Consider the following 14,399-nt stretch of genomic DNA (forward strand, 5'->3'; position numbering starts at 1 on the left):
TTTTTCCTGTCTTCATATTGCTGATGTATCAAAATTGTTCTTTCGGAGGAATAAAAAGCATTAATCTTTAATGTGTTTTTGTCCGACATTCATGAGGTCAGCTCTCTTGTACTAATCGCACTAATGTCTTTACTCTTACTGATCTTTGCTCCATCAAGTATACCTTCAACAAAAGCAACGTGGGCAGTGTCATTTAAAAGATAGATGACATTGTCCCATTTCAGGAGCTCAGCTAGGGCGACTGAATGACAAGACACATGGGCAGAAGCGTGATTCACAAGTCTGTCATTTGTAATTCCAATTAAGGTCATAGCAATGCCAGAACCTTGATTTACAGAACAGAGAGCCCTAGCATCTTAGACAAGTTGGTACACCGGGGCTCTCTGCATCTTGAGGGGTCTTATCACAGACTGTTACCACCTAGTTTGTTAAAGTTGATCCTGTTGTCCAAGTAGATACTTGGAAGGGGTGGGAACGAGATACTTGCATATCACTCCCTGCAATATTGGTCTTAATGGAGGGAGACAGAATAGTTGGAAGAAATATTTTCCCTTCTTCACACTTCTTTAAACTTCGGAGATATAGCGTGGAAACAGGCCCTTCAGCCCACTGAGTCCATGCCGATCAGTGATCACCCCATACTCTAGCATTACCTTATGCCCACATTAAGAACAAAAGTATCTTTAGTTTAGTTTAGTTCAGAGATACAACATGGAAACAGGCCCCTCGGCCCACCGAGCCTGCGCAGACCAGCGACCCCCGCACATTAACACAATCCTACACACACTAGGGACAATTTACAATTTACAGAAGCCAACTAACCTACAAACCTGAATGTCTTTGGAGTGTGGGAGGAAACCGGAGCACATGGAAAAAATTCAATTACAGGGAAAATGTAAAAACTATAGACAGCACCCGTAGTCAGGACCGAACCCGAGTCGCTGGCGCTGTAAGGCAGCAACTCTACTGCTGCGCCACCATGCCTACAGCTGCTGTTTATGCCATTCTCCATTATTCAGTCAAAAGGTGAATAAAATTATGCTTACATGTTTGATTATTGCAATTTGTTTTTAAAAAAACAGCATAAAAACATTCCGACTTCAAAATACTCAAAAATTATGGTTTTTGCATCCCTGGAAATCATGACTGAAGAAAGACCATAGGTAGACAAAAAATGCTGTAGAAACTCAGCGGGTGAGACAGCATCCATGGAGAAAAGGAATTGGCGACGTTTCGGATCGAGACCCTTCTTCAGACTGACCATGCCAGTACTTGAATAGTGACATCAGCGAAGGCTAAAGGGCAAGATGGTAAGTATTGTAGGTCTGGGACATGGGATTAGTGTGGAAGAACAACCCAGACTGGTTAAATCAAGCAGCCCGTCTTTGGAATGAATGTCTTTGTAATAAGATCATTTTGAATTGTATTAAGTGACCATAGGAAACGTAGCAGTCACACAGTTGGTACCTGTGAGTTTCCTCCAATTTCCTCCCACATCCTAAAGACATGCAGATTGTACGTTAATTGTAGGAAGGAAATACAGACGTTTATACTGAAGATAGACACAAAAAGCTGGAGTAACTCAGAGGGTCAGACAGCATCTCTGGTGAAAAGGAATAGGTATCTCGACCTGAAACGTCTCCTATTCTTTTTCTCCAGAGATGCTGTCTGACCCTCTGAGTTACTCCAGCTTTTTGTGTCTCTCTTCAGTTTGTACATTAATTGGCCTCTGTACATTGCCCCTAGTGGGTAGGGAGTGGATACAAACGTGTGATAACACAGAGCTAGAGTAAATAGAGTAAACTGATGGGCGACGTGGACTCTGCGGCCAAAGGGCCTGTTTCCACAATGTATCTTTCAATTCAATTATTTACAATTCTGCTTGCCTTCTCCACCGTGCCCCACCATTATGGATGGAATCATGACTACGTAATGTAGTTCAAAACAATCATATTCCAAAAAAATAAACGCAGGTACAGGTAATTTGATCCAAGCTTCCTATCCTCCAAACTAATTTTATGTCCTTGTCTTCTCTCGACCTAATTACTAGCTCCTCCTCCAGCCATTGCTGATCTAACCTATACACATGTATAGGGACAGTCTCTGTTTTAGTCAGTAGTATACAGGCCACCCCCAGATTATGAATGCCCGACCTATGGATGGCCATACAAACAAGCTCCCGTAAATGCAAAAGTCCAACGTTGATACAGACTGATCTAAAGTTCAGTGAACCTTATCAACTTATTCAGAAAATGAACTATTTAAAGAGCAGTTGGAAGCAAACTGCAGTGACTTCTCCCAATAAAAGCAGGGTAATTTCCACAGAGATTTAAAAAAAAATCAGCATGTGAAGAAAAAGTTACATATAAATTATATCCATAAAACGAATCTTAATCAGTTACAGCAGTGGGATCGCCAAACGTAATTGTCAGTGGAGATGCCTAATCACTTCCAAGTTGGTTTTAGCATTAAAATATGTCGTCTAACTTTAATCAGCTTCTCGTTCTCACCAGGGGAACAATGCCCTGTTTTTTTTTTCACCGTTGCTTTTTTGCATATCTTTCATTATTTTGTGCTATACCTCTTTACATCACCGTCTATATCTCTCGTTTCTCTCTCCCCTGACTCTAGTCTCCCGAAATGTCACCCATTCCTTCTCTCCGTAGATGCCGCCTGTCCCACTGAGTTACTCCAGCATTTTGTGTCTATTTTAGGATTAAAGAGCAAATCCTTCTAACAAAATAAAAAAGTTTGTAGCTCTTCTAGTAATCTATCTTTCACGCCATTGCCTACCAAACCAAATGCACAGGATAATCCACAACCCTCCCACATGGCATCATTTACATCACAGCCAGTTGATGCAACACAAAATGGAAAAGCGCAAATTCTTCGAATGGGAATCCACTCCTTAAAAGGTTGACAGGGACACTTAAACCTGATTCATAGTCGGATTAGTTAGAATGATACAGCCACTTAACTCCACTAGTTCAATTACTATCTGTACCTTTCCTTTAACACATTTTAATGCAATGTGGCAGAGGGAAATAATGACATTTATGTCTAGAAGACACATGAAATATTTATGTCCTGTGCCAAGGTATTTGCATCACAATTTAAACTAATCCACGAAAAAGAAAAAATACATTCACATGTAAACTAACAACATGAATGTGCCTTTGAATACAAATGTTGAAAAATCCAAGCTCTCACTTAAACAATGATCAGCTGTAAAAAAAATGCTAAACCACATCCTTTGACCAAGGACAATTAAAGTTTATTGCAAGATGTTTGACATTATATTGGTTACATGCAGGGTGTTACTTCCCTTTTTAAAAGTCATAACCACTATTTTGTAGGTCCCCTTTAAATGGAAATCTAAAGTTTAATGCAGATCAATACAGTGAGTAATGGTCATTTAAAAGCTACACTGCTTTCTTTGGATGCCAGTTTTGATTCTTGAGATCCAACCAGCATGTTCAACCGCAGGGGCCCGAATCACCTTGAAGATCGCCCAGTATCTGTTCCCATCATAGACTTTTTGTTCATTGTTCAGAAATGGCAAGCATAAATATGAGATGGAAATATTCAGTAGTTCTCTAAGCTGCCTTTGCAACAGGTGCTGTCGCTGTAGATCTGTTGCACAGATAATCCTATTTACCATATACAAACAACCTGCAATAAGAAGTTTGTAAAACTAATAGATTTTATTGCGGCACAAACAAATTGTAGCACAAATGAAATTACTGCTTTTTTGGTAGCACAACAAACCGCTTCCAAAAACAAAACCGCTGGAGGTACTCAACGGATCAGGCAGATTGAAAAATAACATTTATTCCATTGCACACTAAACCTGTATTCTTCATTGTTTATACTATATAAAATGCGCTTACCATTGTTTTACAGGCTGCAGATGACACCGGCTGGTATCGCTGTTTTAAACATTTCTGTACATACGAATTGGACCCTTTGCGTTGTATTTATCAATTTGTCTTCTGGCCATTCCCTGGGTCGCTTCTCAACGTGTCAGTCTTTCTCATGGACCATTCCTCACAACGACGCATTTTTCTCCCGACGTTCTCAGCTCTGAACTGTTTCCCCTATCAGTTTATTGTTTCCTTGTCGGCTCCCTGATATGCCTTGCAACACACATGGTAGCCTCGGGGAAACTTAACACAACACAAGTTTGCAATACTGAAGGGAGCAGGAGACTCACTGTGTGGATGGCAGCTCCCTGCACGAACAAAGCAGAGCCAGCAAGCCAAGCTATCTATTTATACCCTGCATCTCCACCTACTGTTGTACTGGTTTTACCTCAACAGCTCATTGTGGCAAAGCATTTCATGCTACAACCTTTTCAGCAGCACAACATTCAATGACAATAATTTCTTTGTTCACGTTGCACAGAAAATTTTTCAATAAGCTTTACAAAACGATCATATCACAAGACAAACATCTGACTAAAGAAAGCAACTTTTTAATGTTATGCTAAATCATTCCCGACATCTTCATCTTGCACTGATTTTCCCAAATGCTTTTGTACATTAAGCTGCTGATGTGCTCCAGTTCACACAATGGTTCGTACTAATAACAACACTGGCATACTAACAGGAGCAAGTTAAAAAAAGAAATTGGAAGACCAAGGACTTGTATTAAGTTAAGGACCTTCATGAGAAATGATTAGTTTATTTTTTTTAGTACTGATTCAACAGGTGGATATTAACATACTTCACCAAAGCACTGCATATCTTGAGAAAGTTCATGGATCAAACCCAATGTTTTCTAAACATCCCATGGGTACAAAAAGATCACCTGCCATGGATGCCCTCCACCGAAAACGGTGTCTGAAACGGGCTGGGAAGATCATTAAAGACCCCTCCCACCCCAACCATGGACTGTTTGCCCTCCTCCCATCAGGGAGGCGGTACAGGAGCCTCAGGTCTCGTACCAGTAGGATGAGGAACAGCTTCTACAATTATACCGTCGCATTGCTGAACTCGGAGTCCCGCCGATAGATTCCTCCGGTCCCTCCGTCCCCATTGTTTAATTAATCTGTATTTTTGATTATTCTGTATCCTCTTTTTTTTTTTAATTTCTATATTGCACTACTACTACGGACTGAGGCAAAACTGCATTTCGTTGTACCCATACTCAGTATTTGTGCAATGACATTAAAGTTGAATTGAATTCTTAATTCTTAGAAGACCCAAAACATGAAGTTACTTTGCGCAAAATATTTCACATGATGAATTAGTCGCAGGTAAACAAACACACAGCAAGGTGTCAAGTACCCATGGTTGTCTAAGGAACAAATATTAGCCAGGTCACTAGAAGCCAGTCACACCTTTGGGATCTCCCACAGGTCTTTGTACTCTTCAATCCTATCTCAATTTAGCTCTTCTTTTAAAAGTCAGCAGCAGAAAATATCCTGAAGAGATTCCCAATCTCTGTCGAATGGAAGACCAGTTAAATTAGGAGGGTGTTGAACTCTCTAAACAAGGAGAACAAAATCTACCCTATACACCAAATCAACCCCAGCTTTTCACTGTACCTTGGTACAGGTGACAATAAACTAAACTCAACTCAACTAAACTCAAACCCTGGGCCAAGGCTCCTCAGAAACGTTCTTCTGCCTTGCAATGGGATTCCTCTATCAAAAGGTACCAACATGAAGAGAATGGTGATGATAATACCCCTTCAGCATTAGATGTGTCAATGAAACCGCTTGGAAAAAAACAAGCAGCTAAAGACAATGACCTAACAAAGACATTAGCCAAGGCTGAGATTTTTCGGCAGTTGCGTTAAGAGCCTCATTCATTAGCCCCACTCCTTCCATGGTGATATTGCTAGAGCTGTTACTGTCACTGACCACTACGTTTTACATGGCAGCCGCTGGAAAACTGGAGGGAAATCCAGCACGTCCAATCTCCTCACCACCAATTGTGTGTGACTGAAAGACCAATAGTGGACCACTGCTGGGGCAGATAAATAGGGCAAATGGGAGAGGCAAATACACGTCTGAGGGTGACCTGTGCAACCTATTATATATGTCCTCAAAAACAGAGTGAACCACTGCATTGCTGCCCCCCTCCCCCAAACTCCAACCACTGCAACTACACACCTTCATCAATAGAAATTTAGATGTAGAATTTAGAAATTAACATATTCTGTGACGTATGATAGGACAGTGTTCCACTGTAAATATTTGTGATGAACCACTGTGCCCACATACGGAACAAAAGCAGCTTTAGTTCAGTTTAGTTTAGAGATACAGCACAGAAACAGGCCCTTGGGCCCACCGAGCCCGTGGAGACCAGCTATCCCCGCATATTAACACAATCCTGCACACAATAGACAATAGGTGCAGGAGTAGGCCCTTCGAGCCAGCAGTCATTCACTGTGATCATGGCTAATCATCCACAATCAGTACCCTGTTCCTGCCTACTCCCCATATCCCCTGACTCCACTATCTTTAAGAGCTCTATCTAACTCTTTAAGAGCTCTACCTAACTCTTTAAGACCTCAATCTAACACACTAGGCACAATTTACAATTTTTACCAAGCCAATTAACCTACAAACATGTATGTGTTTGGAGTGTGGGAGGAAACTAGAGCAACCGGGGAAAACCCACGCAGGTCACGGGGAGAACGCACAAATTCCGTACAAACAAGCACCTGTAGTCAGGATCGAACCCAGGTCTCTGACGCTGTAAGGCAGCAACTCTACCGCTGTGCCACTATGCTGCCCGTAGCTCTCTAAAGATCATTGCTGATCTTGCTATCGCAAAATAATTAAACTGATGTGATGTAAATTTACTTCAGTGTGGTTAAATTAATGTCCATAAAAAGATCCAATTGCATGTACCAGATGGTGCTGCTCTGTGTGCCAATAGATAAGAGAATGAAGCTATTACCGAACCAGCTTTTGTCTGGACTGCAAACCCAGGCAGATTATACAGCACATTATTACAGGGCCATTGTGTTCCGTGCAATTTATTCTTTATCCACCAATACATGCTAAGCCTTTGGGAGTGCAGCCACCCCACTTGACAAGAAAATATGATTGTGTTCATATTTTTATTTACCACAAAATACACTGATACATCTTCCACTGTAACAGTTAATGATTTATCTCTGGATATGAAGCGACCTATTGCAGTCAAAGGATGGAGTAGATCTTGTTCATATCTTTATTTACATTAAAAACGCCTCCAATTACCACCCAATACACCAAACAATCTTCCACCGTAACAGTTAATGAGTTATCTTTGGATATGAAACGACCTTTTGCAGTCAAAGAATGGAGTTGTTCCACATCAAAATCTGTAAACAATTCCAAAAAAAACAACCAGCCATTTTTGAGGGATGCCAGCCACTAGAATATGATGGGATACTATCGAGTAGAATGTGGAAAAGTTACCCAAGTTGATGCAGGGAGACGAACTTCCATTTAATACATCATCCAAAAAATTGATTTTCATTTATGTTAGTTGGAAATAATTCACCAGAGAACAATGGCTATTGTAAAGTTTCCAATGCTGCTGTACAATCCTGAAGTGTTTAGCTTCATCTCAGAATTGATAATGAGCGTCAAGGTGTTTAAATGATTTCAATAAAGTACCAAACAGAAATTTGCAAATGTATAGTGACTAATGTAAAGCTTGTATCAAAGACCCGTATTATCATGGCCACATTCTCATATTGCTCCTATATCAGGAAGCAGCTATAGGAGTCTGTGACCATCAGATTTAAAATTAGCTTCTTCGCCACAACTCTCGTGCTCTCGAACACTACACAACACTAACCTCAACTCTGAACTTCTATGTGTAAGAAGGAACTGTAAATGCTGGTCATCTTCTTTCGTGTCCCTATGCTATATCGTGGCTCGCCACTGCTGTACACATCGTTGTGCTATTGGAGTGTTAAGTGCAAGGTCTGCAGTAGTACATGGATTATCCAGCAATGGGCATTGCATTTAGCGTTCTCACACCTTTGCAAATGCTGGTTTAAACCGAAGATAGACACAAAAAGTTGAATTAACTCAGCGGGACAGGCAGCATCTATGGAGAGAAGGAATGGGTGCAGTTTCGGGTTGAGACCCTTCTTCAGACTACTTAGGGGAAAGGTGCTATGCATTGTCTGCAGTTGCACTGGTACCTCGGGGGGGGGGGGGGGTGGGGTTGCACTAGTATTGTGGTTATCACTTTATTGAATTTTTGTTTTCTTATATTATCTATAGGTATTGCGTGACAGGCTTGTTGCTTGCTGCAAGTAAGAATTTAATTGTTCTGTTGATGGCACATATGACAATTAAACACTCTTGACTCTTGGTTTTTAAAACAATGCCGTTAGAAATCATACACAATGCTAGAAATGAGTTTGTAACATCAGCAGCTAATTCATGACATAGAAATATTAAATGGTACATAAATTATTTTTGACCAAATGATACAACTCAAACTTACAAAACCCATTGTACATTTCCAGTCAGAACATCCATGCCTTGAAAATGCTATTGAGAAAGAAAGATTCTGTTGTCGCTTCCAGTTTGTGAAGCTTTCTATCACTTAGTCCACATCCTTAAGCTGAACGTCTATTGCTGGCAAAATCAGCAAACGCTTATAATAATCACTTGCCATCCCTCTGTCTGCTACTAAAAATAAATGGATTAAGAGTGACATTAAGATAGCAGCCAACATTCTGCTCCGAGTGGGTTAAGCACTGGTTGTGTAACAAATGGTAAATTCTTGACCCTATTGATGAAGGTGTGAACAGAGCGGTGATTGGGGTTGAAGAAAAAGGTGGTTGACTCTCCTTTTGAGAACATGTGTAAAAACAGGTTCGAGAAGAGTGTACATTCATTATGATAACCGAACTTAAGAACACCCCAAAACATTAAAGCAGCATCATAAATGGAAATTCTTGCTATGGGTTTAAACTGGAGCTCATCTGATTTCTGGGGAAACATCAAAATGCTGCAAAAATGGCATTTCAGTCATTACCGGAGAAGTGGTTGAATTGTGCAGAATGTTGTTATTCTTGACACGTGGGCTACTGATTGTCATTTTTGGCAACTGATTGTAGTACCTAACGTCCCAGTGTACTTCAATGGACTGACCTCACAGTAAGATATTAGAAAGTTCATATCATTAAAACTGTCTGAATGATGGGTTGGAATTGTGACAGGAAAGCTCAAAAGATTTGAAGTGCCTCTTCGAAAGCACAACATGGTTTTCTCGGTAGTTAACACTTCACTAACCAATTCATACCCGATTCCAGTTATCTGTTGCTTGTAAACTGTGTAGCTCCATGAATTTCAAAAGGGACATCAATAATTTTTTTAGATTCTACCACATGGAGTATCACTAACTGTGCCAGCATTTCATATTCATCCTAATTGTCCTTGAGAAGGTGGGTGGTGTGCCATCCTGAACTGCTCCAGACTGCATGAAGAAAGTACTTCGACATAGCTGTAAGGTAGGAGGCTCCAGGGATTTGACCCGTTGACAAATAAGAAATTGAACCGGCAATAGTAGATCATGGATTATTTGGTTTATTTTTATTTCATCTGTTGTAGAGTTGTGTGTGCCCCCCCCTGAATCCTCAAGTAAAATGAATCTTGCTTTACCACATCCATTAAAAAAGAAAAGTAACTATAAGACTTATGTACCACCCGTCTTTGATCACCTCATGAAGCCAACATTTTAAGATAAATCATATTAACAGTAAAAATGACACAACTTGAATATTTTGAAACACGACACCTCAATCTCTCCATTACCAGAAAATGCTGGAAATACTCAGCAGGTCAGGCGGCATTTGTGAAGAGAAAAATCTAGTTATCGTTTCATCTGTACTTATGAGTGCATTTTCTCTCTCAACTATACATTGAGTCTGAAGAAGGATCCCAACCCAAAACATTGCCTATCCATTCCCTCCACAGATGCTGCCTGGCCCACTGAGTTCCTTCAGCACAGTGTGTTTTGCTCAAGATTCCAGCGTCTGCAGCTTCTTGTGTCTCCATTCATTTTGTAAATGGCCACTTCCCATCCAAGTCTTCAGGTCCACTGGTTCCCTACCTACACTGCTGAAGGAGACAGGCATCCATGTGCATTGGAGCTGACAATGTTGGCCTTGGTAGTCCTACAAGGAATGTGTATGCGAGTTACATTCATCTCCTTCCTCCCAATCCCTCCCCATCCCCCAACTTGGCAACTCATTTCAATGCATTTTTGTTCGCTCCACTATGAGGAGGGTGTGGAGGTTTTGGAAAGGATGCAGAGGAAGGTTAGCAGAAAGATGCCTGGATTAGAGAATTTCAGCAACAGGGAGAGATTGGACAGACTTGGATTGTATTCTCTGGGATGCTGGAGATTGCGGGGAGACCTGTTGAGAGGCATAGATAGGGTAAACAGTCAGAACCTATTTTCCAGGATGGACATATCAAATACTGGAGGGCAGGGCTTTAAGGTGAGAGGGGCAAAGTGTAAAGGAGTTTTATTTTACACGGAGGGTGAACAGTACCTGGAACGCACTGCCAGGGGTGGTGGTGGAAGTAGATATGATAGTGGCATTTAAGAGACTTTTGGATAAGCACATGTTTATGCAGAGAACGGAGAGATATGGATGATGTGTGCAGGCAGATAAGAGTTTATCTTGACATCATGTTTAGCACGGACATTGTGGGCCAAAGGGTTTGCTCCTCTATTATACGTTCCAATTGAGCACAAGGATTTCCAACCTAGATCTGTATTTTTTTTATAAACAAAATGTTCAAATTGCTTTACCCTGTCATAACATGTGGAAATAAATATTAGGTGTCTTTAATAAAGGGGAAACAAATCTTTATTGCGATAATTGTAACATTCCCCATTTCAAAATTGCTTGGAGGGTCAAAATTAGAGTTCAAATAAACATTGTAGTTTTAAACTCGGTGCTTCTAAAGTCAATGGCTCAAAGTTAGTTTAACTATCGAGAATATCCACTGGATATTGCCTTAGTGATGAATGTAGGTAATAATCCTCCCTCTCTTTCTAATTATTGCAGTCAATCGCGAAGACAAACACGTATGCAAAACAAAACAAAACCACGAAAACGAAGTATAATAGAAACGACCTCCTTTCGGTTGTGTAGCAAAAGCATCAGGATGCTTTTGTTGGGGGAAAGATGCACCTTGCGATCTATTTCACTAAACTGATTCACCATCAGTAGCCGGCGTTTCTGGATGCTGTTTCAGACGCCAATGATATCACCCAGTTGATTATTCCCAAAGGTTTGCACGATTGCAACCAATTTAACAAACTACTAATGAAATGCAATTTCTCTGCAGCGAAACTTTTGCTGGCAAGAAAGCGAAGAGACGACGGAGGAATTTGCATCGCCTTCCCTAGAATTAAACCACACGCACCAGTCCATGATTATTTCCAAGCTCCCTTGCAGAAAAATCCCACCTCCAGCTTGTATACCAAGCGAAATGTATCTGGAATGACTAGGAACGTGCCACAAGTTTATCTTTGAGATAGATATTCAGGGTTATTCATCTTCCAACCTAATGTTTGATAGATTTAAGGACCATTACAAATCGTTGCACTGTATTAAATTATATATATATATTGGTTAAAATAGGGTGGAAATGCATGATTTCAACCTCACACTGTCCCACACATGAATATTTCGGAGATTAGCCAGAGAGGATTTTAGCACTGAATATTATTATCTGGCTGGCATTTCAAATTGTTGGCAATAGTTTAATTATTATACAATTATTTCTCTCATCTAAAGGCTTTATTTCTTGGTGTATATGCATGCAACAGAAGTCGCCCTACCTCCTTTGCTTATCCCGAGCAATCCCTCCTTCGCTGCCTCTAACATTCTCTCACTCCAAGAATGAATGAGGAACAGCGACAAGCAGGCGCGCTCCCGACCGGCGAGCCCGCCCGCGTGCTTTGCGCGGGGGCGAGGTGTGGTGCGCGCCCCCGTGGAATGGGTGGGGGGAGAGGGGGGAGTGAGAGTCGGGGCGCGCGCACCAGCGCCGCCCACCTGTAGGTTCACGCGCCGCGCGATCCCCGGGGGGCCTGGGGATGGAAGGGGGGCGCGCGCCACCTGTAACCCCCGGAGAAGCGCGCGGACCATTTGCTGCCTCTCCCACCCACCCTCCCCTTGCACCCACACACCCTCCACTTGCACCCTCGCACCCGTTTGCAGATATCTAGAGAAGTCACTACAAAGAATAAAATAAACATAAACATAAAATCCAGTGCAGCCGAGCAGAACAATGCGCCGCTATCAATTAAAGAGCCGTGTGCGCCCGTGTGTTTATCAGTCTGGTCCAGGAACACTTATGAATACTCACCAACTGCTCCTAACCAAAAACACAACACTGCACCGTCATTACCAGCCTGCATAAATACAGCAAGTGTGCGGGCTGTGCCAGACTGCCAGTGAAAGCATCCGTTAAAATATATATTTCGCACGCCAAAACATACTTTGGCACCATCAAACTATTTATTAAATACATACACAAGCTCCCTTTCACATCTCTGAGCTATATGTGTGTGTGCTATAGAGAGAGAGAGAGAGAGAGAGAAATACGCTTTCTTTGCCAACTTATAACGCCCGAGGATCAGAAATGTGCCTTCGGATCTACAGAGCAAATGTACCATTGCAATGATGATTTCTTATCACACTAATTAAACGCCTGATGTAACGGGAGAGCGTTCTGCAGCGGTATAATTTATGGCCAGTCAACAGCCACATATATATATATTTCTCTCTGGCTCTGGGCAGGTGATAACAGCCATGTAAATAACTTGAGAAGGGTTCAGAACTTGAGAAGGATTGAAAGTAACAGAGATTGCAATATTTTTTGGTATGTTGTTAATAGCGATGTAATCAGGGAACTCCCTAAAATATCTGATATGGGGGGATGTTGCCTTTAATTGTGCTCAAGACAGCAATTAGTGGCTTTGCTAAATGATCCAAAATTTCTCATAGTGGATAGCCACTCAGTTATTTGGCAAGTCCAAATTTACCTTCTGGTGATCCAAGATACTCCAGTGTTGAATTCCTACAAAGTGCTTGCGCAGTCCTTGCAAGCATAAATACCATCACGTGGAGAAGGGGTGAGAACAAGTCCCACTCCATCCCCATTGACCCAACTGGCAAACAGGCAGGTGGGACAAGTGTAGATGGGACATGTTGATTGGAATGGGCAAGTTGGGCCGAAGAGCCTGGATCCACACTGTATGACTCTGTGACTCGATGACCGAGACTCAGAAAGGGGCTGGTAAAGAGCACCAGCAAATTCAGAACTTTTACATGGGAATCACAAAGTTAGTTAATTTCCCTACAATGTCCATTTCATTGTGCTGTATGCTTTCAATGCACTTTTCATAAGATCATAAGTGATAGGAGTATAATTAGGCCATTCGGCCCATCGAGTCAACTCCACCATTCAATCATGGCTGATCTTTCTCACCCTCCCAAACCCATTCTCATGCCTTCTCCCTATAACCTTTTAATTAAATTAAATTATATATATATCAATTATTAAACATGCTCAAATTTAGATTTTTCTCTTTATATTCATCAATTTCCTTGCTATTGTTAACATTTTAAGGAGATTACTGAGCTCTTCATTTTATATCAATATTGGAAGCTGCTGTGAGGGAATGAAGTAAATTTTTGTGTGAAGGAACTGCAGATGCAGGTTTAAATCGAAGATCGACACGTAATGCTGGAGTAACTCAGCAGGACAGGCAGCATCTCTGGAGAGAAGGAATAGGTGACGTTCCGCGTAGAGATCCTTCCACTAGACTAGTCAGGGGAAAGGGAAATGAGAGGAAAAAGAGAGAGATGTAGAGAGAGATAAAGAACAAATGAATGAAAGATGTGCAAAAAAGTAACAATGTTAAATAAGACAGGCCATTGTTTGCGAGGTGAGAACGAGAACCTAGTACCACTTGGGTGATGGAGGGATGGAGAAAGAGGGAATGAGGGGTTACTTGAAGTTGGAGAAAGCAATAATCATACCACTGGGTTGTAAGCTGCCCAAGTAAAATATGAGATGCTGTTCCTCGAATTTGCATTTAGCCTCACTCTGGCAATGGAGGAGACCTAGGTCAGACAGGTCAGTGTGGGAGAATTCAAGTGTTTGGCAATCGGGATATCGGGTAGGTCCAGGTTGTCTGAGTGAAGGTGTTCAGAGATACGATCGTCAGTCTATGTTTGGTCTCGCCGATGTATAAGAGTCCACACCTAGAACAACGGTTACAGTAGATGAGCTTTGGAGAAGGTGCAAGTGAAACTCTGCCTAATCTGAAAGGACTATCGGGGACCCTGGTCAGTGTTGAAGGAGGAGGTATAGGGACAGGTGTTGCATCTCCTGTGGTTGCAGGGGAAAG

At 41.6% G+C, this 14,399-nt stretch overlaps 1 protein-coding gene across 3 annotated transcripts in view; it reads right to left on the reverse strand.

The window, feature by feature from the left end:
* The window catches only part of znf385c (zinc finger protein 385C), a 399,843-nt gene extending 387,938 nt beyond the window's left edge, over positions 1 to 11,905 (reverse strand). For 2 of the 3 annotated variants that reach the window (XM_033035078.1, XM_033035077.1), the window contains exon 1: positions 11,823 to 11,905. In XM_033035078.1, the coding sequence (XP_032890969.1) occupies positions 11,823 to 11,868 (46 nt within the window). In that variant the 5' untranslated portion in view covers positions 11,869 to 11,905. The remainder of the gene's footprint in view (positions 1 to 11,822) is intronic. The other variant, XM_033035079.1, reaches the window with a different exon arrangement.
* Positions 11,906 to 14,399: the final 2,494 nt, after the last annotated feature.

Source organism: Amblyraja radiata, chromosome 16 (genome assembly GCF_010909765.2).
Source record: "Amblyraja radiata isolate CabotCenter1 chromosome 16, sAmbRad1.1.pri, whole genome shotgun sequence".
NCBI classification, from domain to species: domain Eukaryota; kingdom Metazoa; phylum Chordata; class Chondrichthyes; order Rajiformes; family Rajidae; genus Amblyraja; species Amblyraja radiata.